This window comes from Haemaphysalis longicornis, unplaced genomic scaffold (genome assembly GCF_048455015.1).
Source record: "Haemaphysalis longicornis isolate Haplotype H1 unplaced genomic scaffold, Haemaphysalis longicornis Haplotype H1 scaffold_3, whole genome shotgun sequence".
In the NCBI taxonomy this organism is placed as follows: Eukaryota; Metazoa; Arthropoda; class Arachnida; order Ixodida; family Ixodidae; genus Haemaphysalis; species Haemaphysalis longicornis.
This window is the reverse complement of record NW_027526335.1, coordinates 25033189-25055724: the sequence shown is the minus strand read 5'-3', so window position 1 is coordinate 25055724 and position 22536 is coordinate 25033189. Positions and strand designations below refer to the sequence as shown.

The 22536-nt window shown below is 45.9% G+C and overlaps 3 protein-coding genes across 3 annotated transcripts in view; 1 reads left to right on the top strand and 2 right to left on the bottom strand.

Moving 5' to 3' along the window:
• Window positions 1-80: 80 nt before the first annotated feature.
• On the bottom strand, window positions 81-12066 carry Spt7 (SAGA chromatin modifying complex subunit Spt7). Its single transcript, XM_077702662.1, has 9 exons — window positions 11738-12066; window positions 11522-11642; window positions 11254-11357; window positions 8955-9055; window positions 7200-7321; window positions 6231-6415; window positions 4824-5027; window positions 3475-3621; window positions 81-194 (listed from the first exon to the last, which is right to left on the bottom strand). The coding sequence occupies exons 1-9, from the start codon at window positions 11902-11904 to the stop codon at window positions 182-184; spliced, it is 1164 nt and encodes a 387-aa protein (XP_077558788.1). The 5' UTR covers window positions 11905-12066; the 3' UTR covers window positions 81-181.
• Window positions 12067-12316: 250 nt separating this feature from the next.
• LOC144174160 (RNA-binding protein 28) lies at window positions 12317-14111 on the top strand. Its single transcript, XM_077702658.1, has one exon. The coding sequence runs from the start codon at window positions 12344-12346 to the stop codon at window positions 14090-14092; it is 1749 nt and encodes a 582-aa protein (XP_077558784.1). The 5' UTR covers window positions 12317-12343; the 3' UTR covers window positions 14093-14111.
• Window positions 14112-14798: 687 nt separating this feature from the next.
• Window positions 14799-22536, bottom strand: part of LOC144174159 (uncharacterized) — a 28242-nt gene continuing 20504 nt past the window's right edge. The window contains exons 17-21 of the mRNA XM_077702657.1: window positions 21344-21494; window positions 16006-16068; window positions 15864-15936; window positions 15714-15767; window positions 14799-15089 (exon numbers count right to left, since the gene is read on the bottom strand). Coding sequence (XP_077558783.1) covers window positions 14922-15089; window positions 15714-15767; window positions 15864-15936; window positions 16006-16068; window positions 21344-21494 — 509 coding nt within the window. The 3' untranslated portion in view covers window positions 14799-14921. The remainder of the gene's footprint in view (window positions 15090-15713; window positions 15768-15863; window positions 15937-16005; window positions 16069-21343; window positions 21495-22536) is intronic.

Sequence of the window (22536 nt, the reverse complement as noted above, 5' to 3'; positions counted from 1 at the left end):
ATGGCATGCCTGTTAACAACCTGGTCCCTGACATTCTCCTCACTGAATACTGCTTCTGCTCCGGAGTGCACAAACGTGGATTTCGTAGTGAATTCTTCTTCTCCAACTTTATTAACATATTGACAACAGTGAAAGAAAAGCCTCCGTTCACGTGTGAGAATCAAAATGGTAGCACCTTGCTTCATATCTTCTTCCTGTTAATATTAAAAAAAGAAACAAATATCCAAGTTATAAAATGTAAATTAAGAAAAGGCTTAAAAATAAAGCTTTAAAAATAAAACAAGGGAAGGCTTGGTCACTGATTGCTAAAGAAGCAAACGAGACATGGCACTAATGCAGATAATATGACTGTCATGTGTCAAGGGCAATACCCTGAGAGGGGATGTGCCAAAACCCATTAAAAAGAACACGAAGACCTGACGTTTGAATTTAGCACCCAGAAACGGCTCAATCAGAGAGCACCCCGCGTTGAAATTGGCACCGGGACCACATGAGAGATGGACGCGACAAGCATACGCAAAAGGGACCAATCAGAAAGTGCCGCGACGAAAAGCAGAGGCAATTTAAGTCAAGAACTGAAGGCGCAAAGGAGGCAGAGCAGAGAACTAACAAGAAGCACCAAGGAGACAAGGTCCAGCAAGAGCAAGCCACGGGTGACGCTGCCGGGACACTGATGTCGCAACCCGAGCCTGGGCGGGAGCGGACGACGGCGCAGTGGTTCCAGTCTCCTGGATGGACCCAGCAGTGACGGTCGAGTGCTTATGCGTAGCGTCATCACATCGATTCTACCGGAACCAGGCACTGCCTCCCGTGCTGTACGGCTATGGCGGAAGCGGAAGTAGCCAGCAAGCTCCGACTTCACAGCAACAACAGTTCATCCACAATGGTGTAGCATCGGCCGATCATCCATGCTTCATACCAAGAGCTCAGCTATGCGAAAGCCATGTCAGGACGGCCACAGCAAGTCAACATCACCACGTCAACGCAAACTGGGTAGGCCTAGTTGATTAGGACATTTTCTGTACAGGCTTTATTGGACTTCATTGAAGGATTGAACTATAAATATTAGTTTGGGTTGTTGTTAGTTTGGTTTTGCTATCGCTTATACGTTTTGTTATTGGTTTACGTTTTTGTGTGGTTTGAGTGATTATGTTTGCTTGGGAGTTTTCATTTGTGGTGGCACATATGAATTTGTCCTGTCCATTGCACGTATCCCGTGTCTATGCTTTCCTGCACGTCAAGACGGTATGTGACAATAATTGGCGAGCCTGCCAGGATTGTCACTTACTGTCTTGACGTGCAGGAAAGCATAGACACGGGATACGTGCAATGGACAGGACAAATTCATATGTGCCACCACAAATGAAAACTCCCAAGCAAACATAATCACTCAAACCACACAAAAACGTAAACCAATAACAAAACTCATAAGCGATAGCAAAACCAAACTAACAACAACCCAAACTAATATTTACAGTTCAATCCTTCAATAAGTCTAATAAAGCCTCTACAAAAAAATGTCCTAATCAACTATGCCTACCCAGTTTGCGTTGACGTGGTGATGTTGACTTGCTGTCGCCGTCCTGACGTGGCTTTCGCATAGCTGAGCTCTTGGTATGAAGCATGGATGATTAGCCAATGCTGTACCGCTGCGGACAAACCATCAGTACTGTAAGGTCACAGCTCGTTGGCTACTTCCGCCATAGCCGTACAGCACGGGTGGCAGCGCCTGGTCTTGCCTATTTCAATGCTCCCCAACTTGGCCGTTTTTGGGTGATAAATTCAAATGTCAGGTCTTCGTCCTCTCTTCATTGGGCTTTTGTACATCCCCTCTCAGGGGATTTCCCTTGACACGTGACAATGGCATTTTGATACCGTCATGAGTGAAATCTATTACATATATACACTGGGATAAGTAGCGCAATGCCTTATACAGCGTTCCAACATAGCGCATAACTAACAATAAAACATCCTGTTAATCTAGCTAGTTGCAATTCAGGGACTCATTAGGGGCAGTAATCGACAAATACAAGAGCTGACGCTTGATAAGCGCATGTCATTTTATCCTCTACAGCAGGGGTCAGCAACCGGCAGACCAGGGGCCACATGTGGCCGGCAGGGCAGTATTATGCAGCCCCCAGCATGATGTCAGAAGCCCCCTCCTCTTATCGGAAGGCTGCCATGGCAGTTTCGACCTCAAATGGGGTTCGACAGGAACACACACAGAAAAAATCGCTTCCAATAGGCCCTGTCCCACATCTTCACGCTTAGGCAGATAATGTCCTCACTTCCTTTCTTTGCACGGATCCGAAAAAAAGGGATAAAACCCCAAACTTCAAACGCAATATATTTTATCTTTACCTGCAAAGCCTGTAACCTCTGTTTTTGCTTTTGTAAGCTAGTAACGTTTTTTTTAAAGACGATAGTCTTTCTTGGGCTACTTAAACCCAGAAATTTTGGTCTGTCTGTATGTCTGTCTGTCCGTCTGTCTGTCTGTGACTCGATTCAGCCACTCGGCCAAAGCAAAACAATGCCTGTGCAATAGTCTTATATAGTCACAGCTAAATCTACCCGTCTTGGTCCGGTGTAATGTTCATACTTGTCAACATTGTTGAAGAAGAACAAGACATTACGCAAATATGAGACAACAAATCAACACAGAAGTGATATTTGCAGTGTTCCTTTATAAAAATTCAAACATGCTTGACTTTTGCGAAATTAAATACTTCATCAATTGCAGAAAAAAAATTCACTCCGCCGTCGCCTGCTGTCGCCCGCGCCACTATAGCTTCTGGCGTCATTTGAAGAAATCAACCGGCAACAGTTACTCAAGGTTCCACTAGATAGTTTCCACATTCTGCTTGCAACGCACGTGGAGTAGGGAAACGCGGTTCTATAAACGTTGAAGTAGGGCGCCTCGATTAATTAACGCGCGTCTTCGCCGTACGGCAGCGTTCGCATCGAGACACCCGGTTTGGAGCAGTGGAACGCGGGAAATTTAAAATGATTTAAGCAAACATTTGGCGTCTTTACCTTGGGAGGAGCGCGACGCAAGAGGAACAACATGAGAGGTGAGCGGTAAAGCGAAGGGAGGCATTTACTTCGCAAAAGCCGATAAGGACTATCGTCTTTTGACGTCATTTGCAACGAAAGGAGCAGATACGCGGCCAATTTTTTTTTGCGTGTAACCTATGTTTGCGAATTGCAAACTTGTGACATACGTGCTGAAAATAAACATGATTTCTATTCCCGTTTTCTACGTTATTGTCAATTCGCTAAATTTTTTCTCTTTGCCTGCGAATCGCCATCTACCCTCCGCCGTGTTGACTTCATGCAACTCGGCCCTCCACTTCAAAAGGTTGTCCGACTCCTGCTCTACAGTGTTCTACCCATTCATGCCTTTGTCATGTCCTCAAGACACACAAGTGACAACCATTGTTTAGGGTCAGACTTGCGCTGCAAAAGCAGACTTACTTCTTCTTGAAGGGGGGCGGCCTGCTTAGCTTGGCTGTGTCCAGGGAGCCCGATTCGACGGAGTCGACCAGGGAGCCTATGCTGACCTCGGCCGAGAGTGGTGGCGAGTCACTCACAATCACTATCTCTTCGTCGCCTTCCAGGTGCCTGAAAAGGGGAACAAGGACAGGCCCGCATGAATACTGCGCAGGAAGACAAGTGGAACCAACTGCAGCCCCGAGGTCGCACCAGTCACACTGGTGCCGCTGTTTGAAATTAGTTTTGTTACTCTGTACGCTGCTATGCAAATGCGAATAACGCACCCGGTAACTAAACAGGGATGGAAACGCCCTTCTGCTCAGCTTGAACGTCCAGATGGAAAGGCAGACACAGCCGTTAATACTAACCCCAACGTCCCGTCAGGCAGTGCATTTTAGTCTGCTTGCTGCTCTTTATGGTGGGTACAAGGACAGAGACAAGCAAGTGCACAGGACAAGGTGCAACTAGCACCTGAATGCTACCAGCTACTTGCATTGCCCACCATAAATTTACACTAACACGGCCAACTCGAAGTTCTTCTGACTGCTGCAAGTGCAGTGGCAAAGCTTTTGTTCTACTTGTACAGTGGCACGCTAGATGTGCGCTACTCCACAAAATGACAGCAGTTACCGTATTTTCCGGTGTATAAGTTGCGTTTTTCTTTCTGAAATTTTCGTTGGTGCGTCTTGTCGACCGGTGCGACTTCTTTATGGAATAAATCCAGCACGTGTTGGCCGTGCGTGGTCCGCACTCGATAAGGTGCCTGTGTGCTGCGTGATGTCAGCGCACGTTAAGAGACACAGCTCTATGGTCTAAATGAATGAATTATTTGTTAGCGAGTCAGAGGAAGAGGGCTTCGATGGTTTTGCCTAAACGCCATCTGTACGTACATGCCATCTGTGTGTATCAATAAACCATTTTTGAGAAGGTTAGTCCTGTCTAGACTTTGGATGGTAGGTGCACGTGCCTAGCACTGCTTACCGGGGGATGCGTTCAGAGGCAACGACTGCCACAACCATGTACTTTCGCCTCACTTTCTAACGAACTGATCCTCTATGAGTTTACCTGATTAAATGTGCGTTTTTGTACAGCAGTGGGTCTTATACACCGGTGCGACTTTTATACATTTTTTTTTTTCAGTATAACTGTTGTTTTGAGGGGGGTGTGACTTATACAAAAGTGCGACTTATAGACAGGAAAATACAGTAGCTTTGTACATCCTATCTCTGCTGTTGCAGAAGACCAGCTGACTACTTGCAGAAAACAACCGAGATTAGTCTTCTGCTCAGTGCTGAGCAAGTGCCCCAGGCTGCGCTACAAGACGGACGCACCCCGTGGAGGAGGCGGTGGAGGCCTTGCGGTGGTGTTGGGCGACGGACTGTGCCAGCCACTTGGCAGAGTCCTCGTCCTTGGAGGCCCCCCCCTCGAGGCTCTGCAGGGAGCAGCTGAGCTCGTCCAGCGGAACCTCGGCCATGCTCTCGTCCCCGTCGTCCAGGCTCGGGAAGTGGATCTCGCTCATGGGCTCCTCCTTCACCCTGCCAGGGGGCCAGGCGACAGGACAACAGCGAAGAGTGCGCTCAGCAGCCCCTGGCCACAAATTTAATTGCAGCACCCGTGCGCTGGCATCTCTGTGTGCAATCTCGTGAGCAATGACACAGGATAACTTGCGCATAATTTCTAGCTCAAGAAACACAAGAGCAAAGGAGAAGAATGCGGACGGGACAGACGCTAGTAAATAATCCCATTAATGTAGCATAAATACCAATTATGCGGGGTGTGAATTTATACATTTTAAGACTACTAAAAGCAATGTTAATAATGAGGAAAAGGCAAATACACCAACCAAGCACTTTTATTAATTAAGCAGTCTTTTCCTCAAGTTTCACCAAACCAGACAGAGTTCTGTCGAAAAGGTTCACATTCAAATGTTAATACAGTAATGGCGGAAAAACTTCCCTGCTCATTTGTTCCCCTCACTATTGTTTGTGGAAAGAATGAATAATAAAGCAGTTGTTACGAGTGACAAAGGACCTATTTGAGAGCTCATGCCTTTGTCGAGTAGCGTATCTGTGCGAAAATGAAGAAGATAAATGTCCTTAAATAAATTAACATACAAACTCTAGCCAAGTTAAATGGTTCTCTGAGCTAGTGTTGGTAGATAGGTAAGATCTGCAAGTGAAAATCATCCAAAGCCGTCAGAAATATATACACATGGGTTTCTTTTTTTTTTCCCCTGCACTCTTCCTGTCTCAGCAACATTAGTTTCTGCGAAAAGGTCCCGAAAATAAAACCGTAACGTAATGTCACTGCTACGACAGCATTATAAACGAGAAGACAGATAACAAGAGCTGGAAGATTTAATGCTTTCTTGAGAAAGAACAGTTCATGATTTGCATTGTTCATTACTGTATCAATCTGTTTAGCAAGATTTTGTGACCCGAAACCCACGGTTTATCGCAATCCATGGTTGCCAACCAGCAATAGCATTATTATTGCATGAGTGGCCAATCTCGCTTAGGCCCAAACATTTTAGTACCTTTCCAAGATTACATAGAATCAACGACACTACTTTCACGACAAATGAGTCTCTTACACAGTTCTCACTATAAAAACATGATGCTTCAGAACTTCTCTTTTTAACTTCACGCAAAGGGAAGAAGGAGGACACACGAACATTGCATGCACAAATGCAGGTGGTCACGGAAGGGAAGCGGGAGCGTATATAAAGCAGCACTGACTTGATGTGCTTGCTGTCATCAGACGATGACCCCTGCGGCATCCTGACTTTGTGGTAGGTCTGGTGCAATTTGCGGCACGTCCTCAGCATGTGCCGGTTGTAGTTGATGATGCGGTCGTCAAAGAACTGCACTAGGGACTGCAGCCCTCCCATGCCTGACTCGTGCAAGGCATGGTCCATGACATCCTAAGAGGAAAAAACGTTGCAAGAATGATTAGCGCATGCACAGCACCTGGTTTTCAAGAGTGCGAGTAAGACAGTAAACAAGAGCAATAGTGCCAACAAAGCAGAGGTTGATGGGTTGGATTTTGGCTGTGCCACCACATGACAATCGAAATGTCAAAACAGAGAGCTAAGCAAGTTGGTTTGTTCTCAGCTTGAAAAGGCGTGAAAACACGGACATAGACTGAGAAAGAAACAAAGCGCTTTGCTTATTTCTTCCTCAATCTACGTCTGTTCTTACACCTTTTCAAAATGACTGGCAACTACCCCGACAGAGGTAATCAAAGGACGAGGGCTGAGGTGCAAAACTGTCCACTATCATCTCGGACCCATGTAGCCCTTAACAATCCTGGACATTTTCAAAGTAGCACCAGTTCTTAAGGCGAAAGCTTCAGTACTTTGTTTTGAACATGTGCGTTGTGAGGTACAGAAAATAGGTGGTCCAAAAAAGGTGAAGTTGTGCGAGCCATGGAGTGTGCGGCACTGGAGATTATGCTTTATATGCAGTTACACAGTGGAATTTCACATGTGCAGCTGGCCTTGTAGACACGCCATTATCAGAAACAAAGGCAGCACGACGTTTCCAACTGCAGAGGCACAACAGAAAAACCCTTCTATGAGCTCCAGCAATGTTGCAAAACCAGATGTTGCATCACCACCAATTTGTCACAAATGGGCTCAAACCTCCACTTATGCTGCTATGGGCGGAATCGCGCGATGCAAAAAATGGGAAGATACCGGGGCTCACCACAAAGCCAGTCTCGCCAGTGAGTGCTTCGTGATCGACAAGCGAGCGCAGTTGCCAGCAAAATCGACGGTAGAAATCACTGCAGATATCCGTCAAAATTTCCAGCACTGAGCTCCAGGTGGCTGGGTATGACAGCAAGAGGGAGGAAAAACCAATAAAAAATAAGCAGTTATTTCCGTAAGTGCCTCCTTTAACAGACAGACAGTCAGAAGAGGTCGTCTTGTGACACTGCCGCCTGGATATCGGTTTCTTGTTTCACCTTCACATTCTCTGTTGCCATTAAGTGCATCGAGAACAGGTATGCAGGAGCAGACCTCAACAACCTTGTGCACCAATTAGCATGGCATTTAATATCTGAATATATTCTTGTGACGACCACATTCAAGGGGCCTTGAGCAAGGGTTGACTAAGGCTATGCGTTGGAAGGTCGTTCAGACTGGTTTGCTTGGTCCTCTCTCGGTCTGTGTTCATGTGTGAAGTATTGCTTCCATATAGTAATGCAAGATGTCGCCTCTTACTTGAGTGATAATTGTCAGTTTTTAAAGTGGGATTTTCAGTTTAAGAAACAAAGGCCCCCGGGGTACACTTTTGAAAAATAAAATTCGACACCCAGAGTGCTACCATGGTTTACAGCCTTGAATCTAAATAAGTGAACATTTTTATCTGCCTGATTTAAGAGGTTTTTAAGGTTCTCCAAAAAGGTTCTGTAGGGCTCCAGTAGGAAAATGCAAACTGTGTGCCTGTTGAGTTCACTAGCAGGTAAATACAACAGCAAAGCATAACATTTTTGATAGAAGCTCTTATATACATTCGGCTGGTCTTAGGTTATACTGATAGGAAGGTTCATAGATACATTAATATGCACATACAGATACAGTAAGAGCTAGGAGGTTTAATAAGCCACTCATATTTGACAGATAAAGCGCAGCTAAGAGCTAAATCTTTTCCTGGCAGTGAGGAGCATCTTGCAGCTGCTGCCGCAATCTGACATAACATGTTCGTTCAAGTTTAGACAATGAGAACGTGCTCCAAAATCAACCTGCTACACTCTTCAAAACAGATATGAAAAGGTATAGGGGTGTCTGGCCATATGTTTATGCCCTGCGTCCTTTCTCTTCCTCACCGCCCTGCAAAAACGGCATGCCAATGATTGATTGATTGATTGTGTGGTTTAATGCGCAGACGCAACGCAGGCGATGAGGCGCGCTGTAGTGGAGGGCTCCGGATTAATTTTGACCACCTGGGGATCTTTAGCATGCACCGAAATCTCGAACACACGGGCATTTTTGCTTTTCACCTCCACCAGAAAAGTGGCTGTCGCGGCCGAGAATCAAACCCACGACCTCGTGCTCAGCAGCGCAACGCCTTAGCCACTGAGCCATCGCGGCGGGTTGTATGCCGAGGCCCTGGGTGCACGTACCACTACTGAAAAAAGTGCCACTAATGGTCACTGACCTTCCATTTCAACCATATTTTTAACATGTAACAGCAACTAGGGTCATCATTCACTCGGTGCTTCGCAAGTATTAAAAAAAAAAAAAACTCGAACATTTGCTGCTTGATTCCAACACAAACTTAAACAATTGAGCCTTTTCCTGTTTGCTCGATCCAAACTTCTCAATGAACATTCGTAACTCGGACTGCTTACGTGCAAACACATCCTGAAGTGGGATGCTACAGTCAAGTAGAACAGGAGGAGAAATGTCTTCACTATGTGACGATTGACTGTGTTATCTAAAAGGTGAAAGACCTTACTGTCAAAGCCGGCATGTACGCAGATGGCTGCGATGGCTCGTCGAAGTACAACGCGGGTGGCGTTGGCTCCCAGTGGTGGTGGTGGTTTCCAGGTGCTTTTTCTAGATGAGTATTGGCAAAATAAAAAAAATAAAATAAAGGTAAAAAACTCTACGGCAGAATAAAACCACAAGAACACAAAATGGAGTTGCATTTAAATGCTGCATGACAAGTCTCCTAAAAGCTTCTGCTAACAAACCCCCAAGAAACGGCTATCTTTGTGACATGTTTTCCGCGCTACAAATGGACGAACACAAGAAAGAGGATGGGACAGCGCCTGTGCCGTCCTCTTTCTTGTGTTCATCCATTTGTAGCGCTAAATCCATGTCGCAAAGTTCGCACCAACTCGCCCAGCAGCAATTCCTTCTCAAGAAAAGGCTAGTTTATCTCAGTTATTAAAACTGTTTGGTCATTTTTACCTGTGCTGTCTTACAAGATATTTCACCTCGCACAAAGAAAGACACAGGGTTACAGTTGCAGAGATTTTTAGATGTCAAAAGTGCTCTGCAGCGGCTTGGAACACTATTAAATCTAGGTGAATACAAGGTAACAGCAAGCGGGGAACCAGAACAAAACTTCAAAAAGTTTTTAGCGTGTTTCAACTCATACTTTATGAAAAGTGCCTTTGTCTGCTGAACACATTTCACTGCAACAAGCAATGATACCTGCCTTTACGACGATCACACCTAAGAGTTGGAAAGGCCAGACAAATGTCCTGGTGGTCAGGTATTGGTACCCCAAGTCGCAGAGAAAAGCTCACTAGAGGAAAATGGACCTTTTCCAGTAGCGATCTGTGCATACCTGGGCTGCTGGTACGACATTCTTGGCAGGCGCCTCCGGCAAAATGAGTGGCTATGGTGTTGAGCGCTGCACGCTTTTATTTTTTCTCTTTCGATAGCTCGTGGTGGGGTCGCACACAAAAAAGGCTTTCTAAGGAAAGGGACAAGGACGCTTGAGGCTGACCATGCTGCGAGCACATGGCCACTAGTGAGGGTTTTCACAAAAAAATTTAAAAAAAAAGGGGCGCTTTGACCCCTGCAGATTAGTCGTGGGAACGTGCACCTGCTACCGTGACATTCATGTGAAAGGTGCGAATGGGCGTGGGAGGGGCCTGGAGGCTGAGGATATTTTGTGCACGAGTTCTCCAAAAGCTAGATTTTTTGGGGGGCGTGCCTTACTGCCATTTTTAGTTCCCCGTGGTGGTTGCTAGGAAGACCAGTACTAGAAAAAGGACCATTTGGCCATTTTCTGGCAGGCTCGGAGAAGAGTGCACGCGAGAAAAGTTCTCTCCACATACCGACAAGCACTAAAAAACTAAAGTGATTACAATTATTCTGCGAATCACGGTAAGTAGCTTTCTTAACAATTTTGTGATCATGCACTATGATGGAGACAAGTAATAGTTTGCCTAGAGAAGACGTCCCGAAAGGGTTGACTACGTTACCAACGATTTCTGCGTGCAGAATTTCTCCGTGTATTTTGCTGAGACTATAGTATAGATGGTATTCACTGAAAAGTTTAGCTGTCAATTTCTTTGCTTGGCAGCACTGCAAACTGTCATGTCTGTGCTGCTTTGGCACAGACATGGCACGGCTTGTGCCACTGCGCCTGCACCTTGCAGAAAAAAAAAAAAAAAAAAACACCGGCGTGCGTCGCCTGCTCTTTTTCAACCAGATTCTCGACGGTGGCGTCAACAAGTATGTTATTAATCGCACTCACAATGGAGCCAAAGCATTACTTTGCGCTCGGTGGGGGACAGTTTAGAACATCAAGCACACGTCATGTGCTTAGCACGGATAAGTACCGTCATCTTGCAGAGCCCGACGTAACCAGTGACGCTGCACACACATGGTTGGCCGCATGCGTGCCAAGCCAGTGAATACAACCTATACACTATGCTGACATCAGCACAACCAATGCTCCTGCTTCGACTGTTGTTTCCAAAATACTAAACTACTACAGCCCACTCTGAAAATACAGGACTTGGTTGTAAGCGAGTGCTGCGTCCCTGCCACCATTCCTGGGTACTGTGTTGGCGCAGTTTGGTTTTAGTGCCTTTTAGTGGTCGTCCATTGACGGAGTGAGCACACACAAAATACAGTGGGACTTTTTCAAAACTACCAAAACCTCACCCAATGTGTGCCTGCTTTCCCCCCTTGCCTAAACTTGATATGAGCTGGATAGCAGTTACCCCGTTCTCAAGAAAGTCAGTCTGGGTCTGCCACCAAATGATAACCACAGAGAAAAAAATAGCACAAACCTTTTCGATTTTATCTCGAGGTTAGTGCTGCTGCTTGGACTCGTCAGACCAGGAATGCATGGTCCTTCTGGTATTGGTGGCAAGTATTCGGCTTCTAACGGTTTCTGAAAATAGAAAAAGTTTTCATAAGTAAACAAAGGCATAATGGTCTTACTGCATGCATGCTTCATCAATCAGAAGACTTGCAAGCAAGCCTAGACAAGTTATGCGAAAAAATACTAAGCAAACAAAGTGGGCGGCTACAATGAAGTACAAAACGAAACCTTACGATGTCTTGTTGCTGCAGGTTGGTTATCAGCGACTGAATTTTCTTTGCATGCTGAATCAGAGCGATGGTGTGCGAGGTTATGGGGTCAACGACACCGAACTCCTGTGCGTGCCTTTCGATCCTGGAAAACAAGAAAAGAATCAAGACGCACCACTCAGAAAAATTGAGAGATCGACACAATCAACTGTTCGCGCTGTTCGTTCGTGCGGCGCTTACTGTAGACGTAGGGAGCTCTGCTCCCCCGGTTGATGCAACTTCGGTCCTTGAATTGGGACTGGCCGGGGTTTGGTAATCTGCTCCCGTTCGATCGCAGCGATCCCCGATTCCGTTTCTGTGATCAGAGGTGGCAGCTCACCCCAACGTTTATGCTGAACTCCGGCCATCAAGGATACCAGTTAGTCACGGCTGTGGCCAGACAATAAGAGCATAAGAACGGGTACACGCGTGTGTCCGACAACTGGATCGCAGATTCTTCTCGTTTTCAGACCATGTAAGCCGCAACAAGCTGCAACACACAGTAGCAAAGCGAACACAGTCTAAAAAGCATGCTAAAAACACTAAAAAGCCGCGGCGGCCGCGGTGGCCATGGCAAGGCAAGACCGCAAGACTGGCAAGACTAGCGTGCTCTTGTTTTGGTATTGTGGTTTTTGTTTTAGAGATTGAAGTTTCCGCAGTCCATGTTTTGCACGCAACTTTTAGATTTGTCGGCAACATCAAGATACGGTTTGGAAATTAAAAAAAAAAATCTGAATAAACCATGCCAGACCATGAAGCTAAAGCCTAGCAGCTAGCCTAGCCAAGCATCATTTGAATCCGAGCAAAATGGCGGCGCTCACCAAAACTTCGCCAGCCTCGCGCGCCTCGGAGGAAGGAAAAGCTGTGCTCCCCAAGAAAAAAGGTCCATTTAGCAAGGAAGTAAAAGCTGCAAGGAAGAAACGGAAGCCAAGACTTATCGTGCGGAACCTTGCGTATAAAGCAACAGAGAAAACGCTCCGTGATCATTTCTCCAAGTACGGAGACTTGGTCGAAGTCAACGTGCCGAAAAAGGATAATGGGAAGATGTGTGGTTTCGCATTTGTGCAGTTTGCCGAGACAAAGAGCGCGATAAAGGCGATCAACGGCCTCAACGCTACCAAAATATTAGGACGACCTATCGCCGTTGACTTCGCGCTGCCCAAAGCAATTTACCAGCGTGTGACGGGGAGAGAAGGCAACGCTGACCAGGGCGAAAAAAGTGACGAGGTGAGAGAAGACAAGTCGGACGACGGGAAGGATGATTCGACCGAAGGTTCCGATGATGACGGCGGCTCCGGCAACAGCGACTCCGAGGAGGACGAAGGCAGTGAGGACGACGATGACAGCGAATGCAGCGAAGAGATGGACGAAGGCAGCGATGACGACGGAGACAGCGAGTCCAGCACAGGGGAGTCCGATCGGCGCAAGCAGGACGACACGAAAAACACTTTGTTCATTCGCAACCTGTCTTTCGACAGCCAGCAAGAAAGCCTCGAAACTCTGATGAAACAGTTCGGGCCGTGTAGATATTGCCTTTTGTGCACGGACGCGGACACGGGCCGATCCAAAGGTACGGGCTTTGTCCGGTTCATCAAGGACTCGAGCGTTGCCGCATGCCTCAAGGCGGCCGCTTCCCCTGCGGGGTTAATGCTTGACGGCCGGAGGCTCGGCGTTGATCAGGCTTTGAGCCGCGACCAGCTGGAAGAGAAACGGAAAGCAAATAAAAAGGAGAAGAAAGACCGCCGCAACCTGTACTTGGCTCGTGAAGGTCTGGTCAGGCTTGGCACGGAAGCAGCGCACGGTGTCTCCAGCCAGGACATGGCAAAGCGGGCGAAGCTGCAGGCACGCAAGCGCAAGTTGCTCGCCAACCTGCACTACTTCGTCTCACCGACTCGCCTCAGTGTGCACAACCTGCCTCCCTCAGTGGATGACAAGAAGCTTCGGGCGCTCTTTCAACAGAACGCGCCCCAGGGAGCCCGCTTGACAGAGGCGCGAGTCATGAAGAACCTCAAATCCACAACGCACGAGTCGCACGGCTACGGATTTGTCACATTCACTCGCCACGAAGACGCATTAGCTGCATTAAGAATGCTCAACAACAATCCCAGCATTTTTGGCCCAAACAAAAGGCCCATTGTCGAGTTCTGCCTGGAAAACAAGGCCGCGTTGGTGGCAAAGGAGCGCAGGTTGCAACGAAGCAAGAAGAAGCTTCAGGAGTTGCGCGAAAACCCTGATAAGGAAGTACCCGCCGCTAAAGTGGCTGCCGTGCCTCCAGAGAGGAAGGCTGCGTTCATGGGTGCTGCCGCCAACCGAAACATGAAGGGCTTGCCGACGCATTCGGGGCCGAAGGTGCGGACAAAGAAAGGCCGTGCCGGCAAGCAAAAACCACTTCCCAATAACAAGAAGGCTAAGAGGGGGATCAAACAGAAACGGAAGATGTTCAACAAAAAGCCACAAGTGGAGAAGGACAGTTTCGGCACAATGGTCGACAAGCACAAGAAGGCTCACTCCAAGCAGATAGCTGGAGTTCAGAAGAAAAAATGGTTCTCAGGCTAAATAAAAATGTAAAACCTTATTGTGGTTCATCTGAAATATCTCCCAGTGAGGAAGCAGCCAAGAGCTACTTCAGCACAAATTTGCATTGCCAGGAAGGCTACTATTTATTCCAGCAAACAGACTGGGGCAGTTTGTTGACCAGGGGCCCTAAACTGACATTCATTGCATTTAGTGTTATGTAAATTTTAACCTGTGCAAACTTGATCTGTCAGTGTACATAATTCGACTATCCTGCAAAAATGTAAAACCAGTTTGCCGTGTGGTTTCATTCTCGAGAGTTCAAACATTTCATTTTCACTAATGCCATGGTTGGTTCTAGTGGTATATACAGGTTAACCATGGTTGCAATCCGTTATTCAGCCCTAAAGATTTGCTTGTGCCATAAGTCACCAAATCTGCAAGCTGGGGGGGCGTGAGGGAAACAGAACTTTCTCGCTAATAAATGCGCTTTATTGCTCCCTTGTATCCCCTCAAAATGCTAACTATAATCACATGCCATGCAAGGCACCTTAATAATAAAGCAATCAACCTAATTAAGGGTTCACGTGGAATAACGTCTAGTGCTATGCACTTTCGAAAGGTAAAACAGGGAAGGAGCGAGAAGGTTAACCACATGCGGGAGTGCTACGAAAAGAGGTCTGCATTATTTCATTGATGTACACCAGCTGATCAATGTCACTAGCTTAGAGTGATTGAGACCCCTTGATCATTTCAAAGCTGTAGTGATTTTATTTGCTGCCCGAAGGAGCGTATATTTACAGTAGTCGATCAAAGGGAGTGAAATTTCCATCATTTTAATAAAATGGTTTAAAACTACCGTGACCACAAATCAATCAGAATCCGAGTCTTGGACGTTGAAGCCGTTCTGATGCAAGGCGCTCTCAACGCCTGTTCGGTTGATGGCCATGAGCGGATGCATGGCGGACTTGAGGCTGTGGTAAAGCTTGGGAAACAAGATCTCCTGGGCCGCCAGTAGCTGCTTTACCCGGTGTCGTTCCTAAGTGGAAGAAAGGGGCAAGGTCCTGTTAAGACTTATAGAACAAGCATGGGCATTGAGTTGATGCTACCTCGCTATTTCCAAATTTAATATGAACCTATGTCGTGGTTTTTATTGGCTTTATTCGTGTACAAGCACGACTTTTGCCATCACAGCCAATGGTGAAGGTGAAACGGCAGCTTTATATGCACTTTTCTCTCAACAAGAATGTTTGCAAATTCTTTAAACGAGCTCAGAAATTGCACTGCAGTGCTTTTACTTTACCTGGTAAAGCTGACTAGACTATGTTAACAACCTCCTTTAAGTCACAAAACGGCATGCTCTTGTAACAGTGCTTAATGACTAAGTTCCTTGTCAATACAAATTTATTTGTGTTCAAATAATCAAATCGCTGCCGTAATACTAGGCCAAAATTACCTAGCCGATTTTTACCACTTGTCCTCTCAGAAAAAATAGGCGTGCGCTCTCGACAGCAGAATTTTTTAAACAACAACAACAACAAAAAGAATCGATGTGACTAGTAAACAGCAAACTTGAACGAGTTTCGTGTCCCTTCATCCAATAACAATAATAATAACAAAAAATGAGACGGGAATAGGGCAAGTGAGTTATGTATATACAAACCTTGGGGGCTTCGAAGCAAGCTGGACAGTTTTCTGCAATTACTGGAAGCCTCTTCTGAAAAGAGAAATACGTGGAGCAAGGTAAAAGAAATTAAGGAATTTTTTGCAGGTGCAATGGTGACAGTTACTTAATGAAATTTGGGACACTTACCTCCTCGGCAAATTTCCGGAGGTTCTTTTCCCTCACGTAGACAAGAGGCCGCGTCACTCGAAGGTCACCCTCTCTTCACGCATGCAAGAGCAAAGCATTCAACTCTGGCTGTCATTTGGAAGTTAATGCCACTTGAACTTACCGAACTAGGTAATTGGCCTTCATGGTCCGGAGTCGTCCATTGTGGAACACCGACATGACAAAGCTGCGACGATGACACACAAGAAAAAGATGACGCTCGTACGGCAGACTGCAATCTGCTTATGAAAGGACTTCGCTGTATTAATACTGAAGACAGAGAGCTAAGACCACTGCGCTTTTGACCTGTTGCATGAGCTTTGAAAGATGGCATAAAAAGGCTGCAGTACCGTATTTTCCGGTCTATAAGTCGCACCTTTGTATAAGTCGCATCCCCCTCAAAATGTCAGTTTTTCCGAAAAAAACGTATATAAGTCGCACCGGTGTATAAGACGCACCGGTATATAAGACGCACTTGTTAATTAGGTAAACTCACAGTGAATTAGATCGTTAGAAAGTACAGCGAAAGTACATGGTTGCGGCAGCCGCCGCCTATGAACGCATCCCCCGGTAAGGAGGGCTAGACACGGGCATATAACACCCAAAGTCTACACTGAACCAACTTCTCAAAAATGGTTTATTGATACACAGAGATGGCATGTACTTACGGACAGCGTTTAGGCAAAACCATCGAAGTCTTTTTCCTCAGACTCACTAACAAATAATTCAGTATGTCTTCAGTGGGAGTTCCGCGGGCACATCACTGTCGTCCTCCGGCTATCTAATGTCTTCTTCGCCAACATCGTTACCACTCGCGGACCGGCTACAACTGTTTTGGTAGAAATGGAGTACCAAGAGTCGGAGACCCATTTGGCCACCTCTCCAAACGTTGCGCGTCTCTTGCGTGATGTCATAAATCAGCGCAATAAAGGTGTCATGGCGGACAGAAGTGACGCGACTGGAAGCGGCCCGAAAATCGAAACTTATCAGTCAGCTGTCATTTTAAAAATTAGCAGAACGTTTATCTCCTTCAGAGTAACTCTCTGTAATAATTCATAAGCTGCATTTTGTTTTTGCAACCCAGTGTGATGTTAATTTGAATTTATTCTGAACTGTAGTTACTGTGCATGGCATGAAGTGGCGTGCGGTTGTCGCAGGCCATTATCATTGTTTTTGACTAGATAAAGCTGCAAATTCTTAGGTGTAACGTCCCGAAGCGACATATGGGCTATGAGAAACGCCGTAGCAGTGGACTTGGGATTAATTTACACCATAGAGCTGTGTCTCAACGTGCGCTGGCCACGCGCGGCCGCCGCGAACTGGAATTATTCCATACATAAGTCGCACCGGTGGATAAGACGCACCAACGAATATTTCTGAAAAAAACCGCGACTTATACACCGGAAAATACGGTACCTCAATTTTTCAAATTTTTCTGGGGCAAAAAATTACTATGGACATTTTCTTAAGCTTGGGGTAATCATTAAATGCACATGCTAATCCCAAAAAAAATGAAGTAAGATTTCTCACTAAGTGCTTCTAGCTATCGAAAGTAAGTATAACTGCTTCAGTAGCTTGGAAATTAATTTGCTATGCTGCTCAAATTTGCGGCACCAACAAAATGTGTTTGTAATTATACAAATTCAATAAATATTGGGCATATGGGGAAAAAAAGCAGTGGTTCTCTATCTAGTACGTTTTTTTTGTTTTCGAACTGAGCCAGATCCAGAAACCAAAATTGAGTCCCATAAAGCTGCAGTGACAAGAAAAACGCAGCAACTTTTCCCTAAAAAAGGGTGGCTAGGAAATGATTGAGATAACACCCCGAAAACGTGTATGCAGACCGTAGTTCGTATCGACAATGAGCCAGATCCTGCTGTTGCGCGGATCAAAATGAGACAAATCCATTTTCCCAATGGGAGTTTGCTTTTGGCCTGAGTGTTCAGACTGTTTTATGGGTGTTTTCAGAAGTTTTTTTCGCGTTTCTGAGCTGGCCTATTATGAATTCAGACAGCAATTAGGAGATCGGCGAAAGATCCGTCCCCAGAAGTCAACGACGAAGTGAGCGGAAGGAGTGAACGAAATGAAACAGAGATGTAAAACAATGATTTCATTTCGTCTCACCCCTTCCTACGAAATAACTCTGGTTATATTTTTTTTATTCCCATATTTACCATTTCAGTGCTTAACTAAAAAGTAGGGGTGTGCGAATATCAATTTTTGAATTTCGAAGCGAATTTGAATAATAAAAACAAAGTTCGAATCGAATCGAATATTTTTCGAGTATTTTTCGAATACGAATACTTATTGTTTTTTGTAAAATTAATGTTTTCACCATCTAGAGACACAAAAACTGCAACTTTATTGCACAACAAATCACACAAAGTAAAATTAGGAATTACATTGCACTCAACAGGTTAAGGTCTGCACTCACTTAAATGTTAACATGGAGAAAGGTTAACTGCTCGACATGCTCGGGGAGCAGTGACAACCTCCTGCTCGTCACAACTTTACCAGATACCGAAAACAGCCGCTCACTTGAGACACTAGTAGCTGGCATGCCCGAGCCCGTGCACATTGCCGCGCGCTGATACAGTAAAATCTTGATGATACTATACTCGCGGGACTGCGAAAAATATTCGTATCATCCGAAATTCGTATGAACCAACACAGACCGAAAAATTTAGCGCTGAAAAAAGTTTTCGTTTATTTCTTTTCCTACTTTCGCGTGGAGAAATTCGTGATTTTTTCTGCTTTTTTTAACCCCCGTGTCGCAAAGCAGTCCTTTCTGGAGCACGTAAAGCTTCGCGCTCGTCTCCTCACTCGCTGTGCCCAAGCTCGCTACACGCCGAAACAGCCAAGCGTGAACCGCATGGTGCGTTTTTGCACGCGATTCGCTCGCCTCGGCTCTGCGATTTCGCGCCCGCGCTCGACGATTTCGCGCCCGCGGAAGCGCCTACCTCGGTCAGAAAATGACGCACTACGCGCGCGGCAGGATGGAGGAGCCTCACTACTTGCGATGAGATCGAGACAGCCGGCTTGGCTCCGCCGGAGATGGTTAGGCTTAGCACCCCGGCAAATATTTTATGGGCGCATTCACTAGCGGCGCGGATGATGTTTTATAGTACCGTTTTCGCATGCATTATCAGCTCCTTTACCGCACAAGCAACTTCGTGTCTCCCTTGAGCCGCATTTTAAAGAGCGGTTAGAAGCGGTCGCTCGAGCCCCCGCGCCACTTCGCGGCTGGAGCCGACGCCATGTTGACGCCGCCGGCCGCGCCGCGCGCAGCGTGGGCGTGGTTTCGCGGCGGTGTCAGCGCGTTGGGCGTACGCAGAGCGTTTTCGCGAGCAGAAAACAACAGCCCGGCCGTTTCTGGAGAAAGAGTGACAAACAGGGGAGCGAGAGCCGTCACTTGCTCGTTCGGCAGTCGGGTGCCTCGCCGGCTCGTTCGTATCTTCCCCCGGGCCGCGCAGGTCCGTTCGTAACAGCCGAATTTTTTCCCATTGCAAACAATGCAATTTCGCCGGGACTTTTCGGAAATTCGTATCACCCCGTAATTCGCACCCCCAGAATCGTATCATCGAGAGTTCACTGTAAATAAACACCGATACAGAAGACACGCTCTGAATTTTTTTTTTTTAGTTTTGGGTGGTTCGAATATTTCGAACAATAAAAGTGTCGTTCGAATCGAATCGAATACCAAAAAATTCGAATCGAATATTCGAAGTTTCTAATATTCGCACACCCCTACTAAAAAGCCGCCGCTTACAAGCCCTGACAAATCACCCCCCCGCTCTCAGAGTACGAACCACTTCATTAAGGTGAAGAATAAGATATGAGCAGCCTTCTTGTGAAGCGTTTTGGAAATTCGTGGCAAAGCAATGAAGAGCTTGCTTACTTCTTGAGTGCCTTGAGGCGTGCCCAAGATAATTATCCTAGGAAAGAATTCGAAAAGAACACTAGTGGTGCCAAGAGGGCTCACCAGCTCTACATGTATAGTTTTACTGTTCTTGAAGCCCTATTGCATATTTTGAATGCCTTTTCAATGAAAACTCAATCGCACAATGCTTCGAAGTCAATTTAAACTACGTTTTCACAAGAATGCAGCGTGTTTCAATTCAAAATGAGTCAAATCCAAACTTATCACCCCAATATTGCTCAAATTCATGGAATAATTTTTAATTACTTGTGGCCATAAACTTCCCCTAGGTGACATGTAAAATATATCACATAATAGTTTTGACCGCGCTGCATTTAGGTCCGCTGACAAACTTTCTATTGTTGCTCAAATTTGCGTTAAGTGGATCTGACTCATTTCTGAAGAAAAAAAAAAAGCCTCATATGAACTACTTGCAACATTTGAATGAGGGTGATTCAGACGCCTCAGCAGATAACACCATGACTGCAATAGCAACAAGATAAACTGAACCCACCACTTACTTGAAAGTCACTGAAGCGTTTGTGACTCCCTGATATGCCCATTATCAAGCTGAAAAGGAGTGTTTTTTTCCTATGCCCTACCAACTACATTTTTAAACACCGAACTACTGCTACAACTCACTTCAAAAAATAAATTGATGACAACCAATAAAAGCAGGTCACAACCTCTGAATATGTAAAGATTGTCTTTTTTTGTTTGCAAAACTGGAAAAATGAGATTAAAGGGGCCACGAAGACAAAATGCAAGTTTGGTTCATTTAAAAGATTGCCTCGTTAGAATCATGCTGACACAACTTTTAATGTAAAATTAGCTCAAATAAGCTATACAATTAGGAAAAAATGGAATGGCTATGCGACTAACTAGCTCATTTCCTGCAACAGAACCTATGATGTCATACCAGCCAGCCCTGCGACTGGTGGAGGCCGGCAAAAGCAAACATGAAATAGGCAGAGCTTATAAGCTTGCTGAACGAGCTATTTGCGCTTAAATTTAGGGCCCATTCTATTTAAAGCAGTAAGAATGGTGGAAGGTACGAAAGCGCATGTAAACATAGAAGTACCGATGCGTACTGCTGTTGCCTCAGACGACATTGCCGATTGACGCAAGCGACGATGTCTTACGTGACCATAATTGTCGAGCAAGCACTATGTTTCACGAAACGATTTTCTTCATAAAAAAAAAAAAATCCAGGTTTAAATACGGTCACAAACAAACCAAAGGCAGAAAACGGCTTGCCGCGGTGTGGTGGCGCCATCTAGCTTGACTAACAGTAAGCAAGTCTTCGCTCCCCACCAAGTTTAGCTGAAAGACCTGTTGTTATGATGTCATTGCAAACCTTGTTCAAACACTCGTTTTGGCGCGAGAATCAAAATTTTAGCTTAAATTGATTAATTTCGGAGTGAATAAAGCATTGTTTGCTTCCGGTCAAGTGCTGGGGGCACAATAGAACACGAAATCTCTCGAATAAAACAAACTTGTATTTTGTCTGCATGGCCCCTTTAGGAGGGAGAAAGGCCCCCACCTTTCGGTGAGGTCGTCCAGGTGCTGTCCCAGGGCGAGCACGTTGTAGCCCTCCCTTCGTGCGCACGCGTAGATGCGCCCTCGCTTCATGCGACTGCAGAAGCTGCAAATGGAGGTGCACTCGGGCAGGGCCGACGCCTGCTCAACAATGCCTGTCGGAAAGAGAAGCATTGTCCTTTCACGACAAGTGAACTTAGCCCCCCGAATGACAGGTAAAAGAGGTACACAACATCATTGCACACTGGCTGTCTACTCCAGAGAGAAGGCCTCTTTTAGTGGTCTCAAGTTGCTCCTGTCACATGTCAACCTCGCTAAATTTTTTCCTTGTCCCCATTCTCATATCGCTTCTTCACCTTGTTTACTGTCTCCCTCTGCTTCCTCTTTTGCACTTTTACATCCCTTCTGTTAGTTAACAAGTCCACCAATTGTATATCCCGTGCATCACAAGCTCCACTCACATCTTCTCATTCGATCAAGAATGGCCTCCACTTGTATTTGTTTCCCATCCCACAATGCTCCTTTCTCATCTATAACTGTGAACCCATTACCTTACCTTAAATTGCTACTAAGTAACAATCTTATGTTTGAGAGACAATGATATCACATTTGATCAAAATGTAAGGTTCTGTAAGGCTGCACCTACTTGCTAACAATGCAGTCAGGGCTGCAAAATAGATTATGCTCTCTCTTCATGTTTTGGTAAAGCTCGAAATATTTCTCTGAATGCGGCAATAGCTGTGGCTGTTAACCCTCTCACTGTCGGGTGTTTCTGGCCATGACGCACCCCCAGTGTCGGCTTCGTTTCCAGAATATCAGGGAAGCAGCATAGTGATTTATTTGGCTATGATAGCGTCAAAAATGTAACGCGTCGAAAGGAGAGTGCGTGGGTGAGAAATCGCCTGCCTTCCAGATATTTTCAGTTTGCCCTGCAGGAGAACGATTGCTCCTGTCCGCAGTCGAAGGCCCTGTGCGGTCAGCCATCCAAAAGTAACCGTGTGCATGGAGGGCAGCCCGCACAACGCACAGAAATGACGCGTTGCGAAATTATGATGGCAGAGAGAGATAAAAAGAGGGTACAACATTGATACAACAACGCCGCTTGCTGCCGACAGCGACAAGTGCGGGCGCGGTGAGCCAGTGAAAGCCGCGATTGAGTCATGTTTTGGTCTATTGGAGAGGCAACGGCGTGCTGGG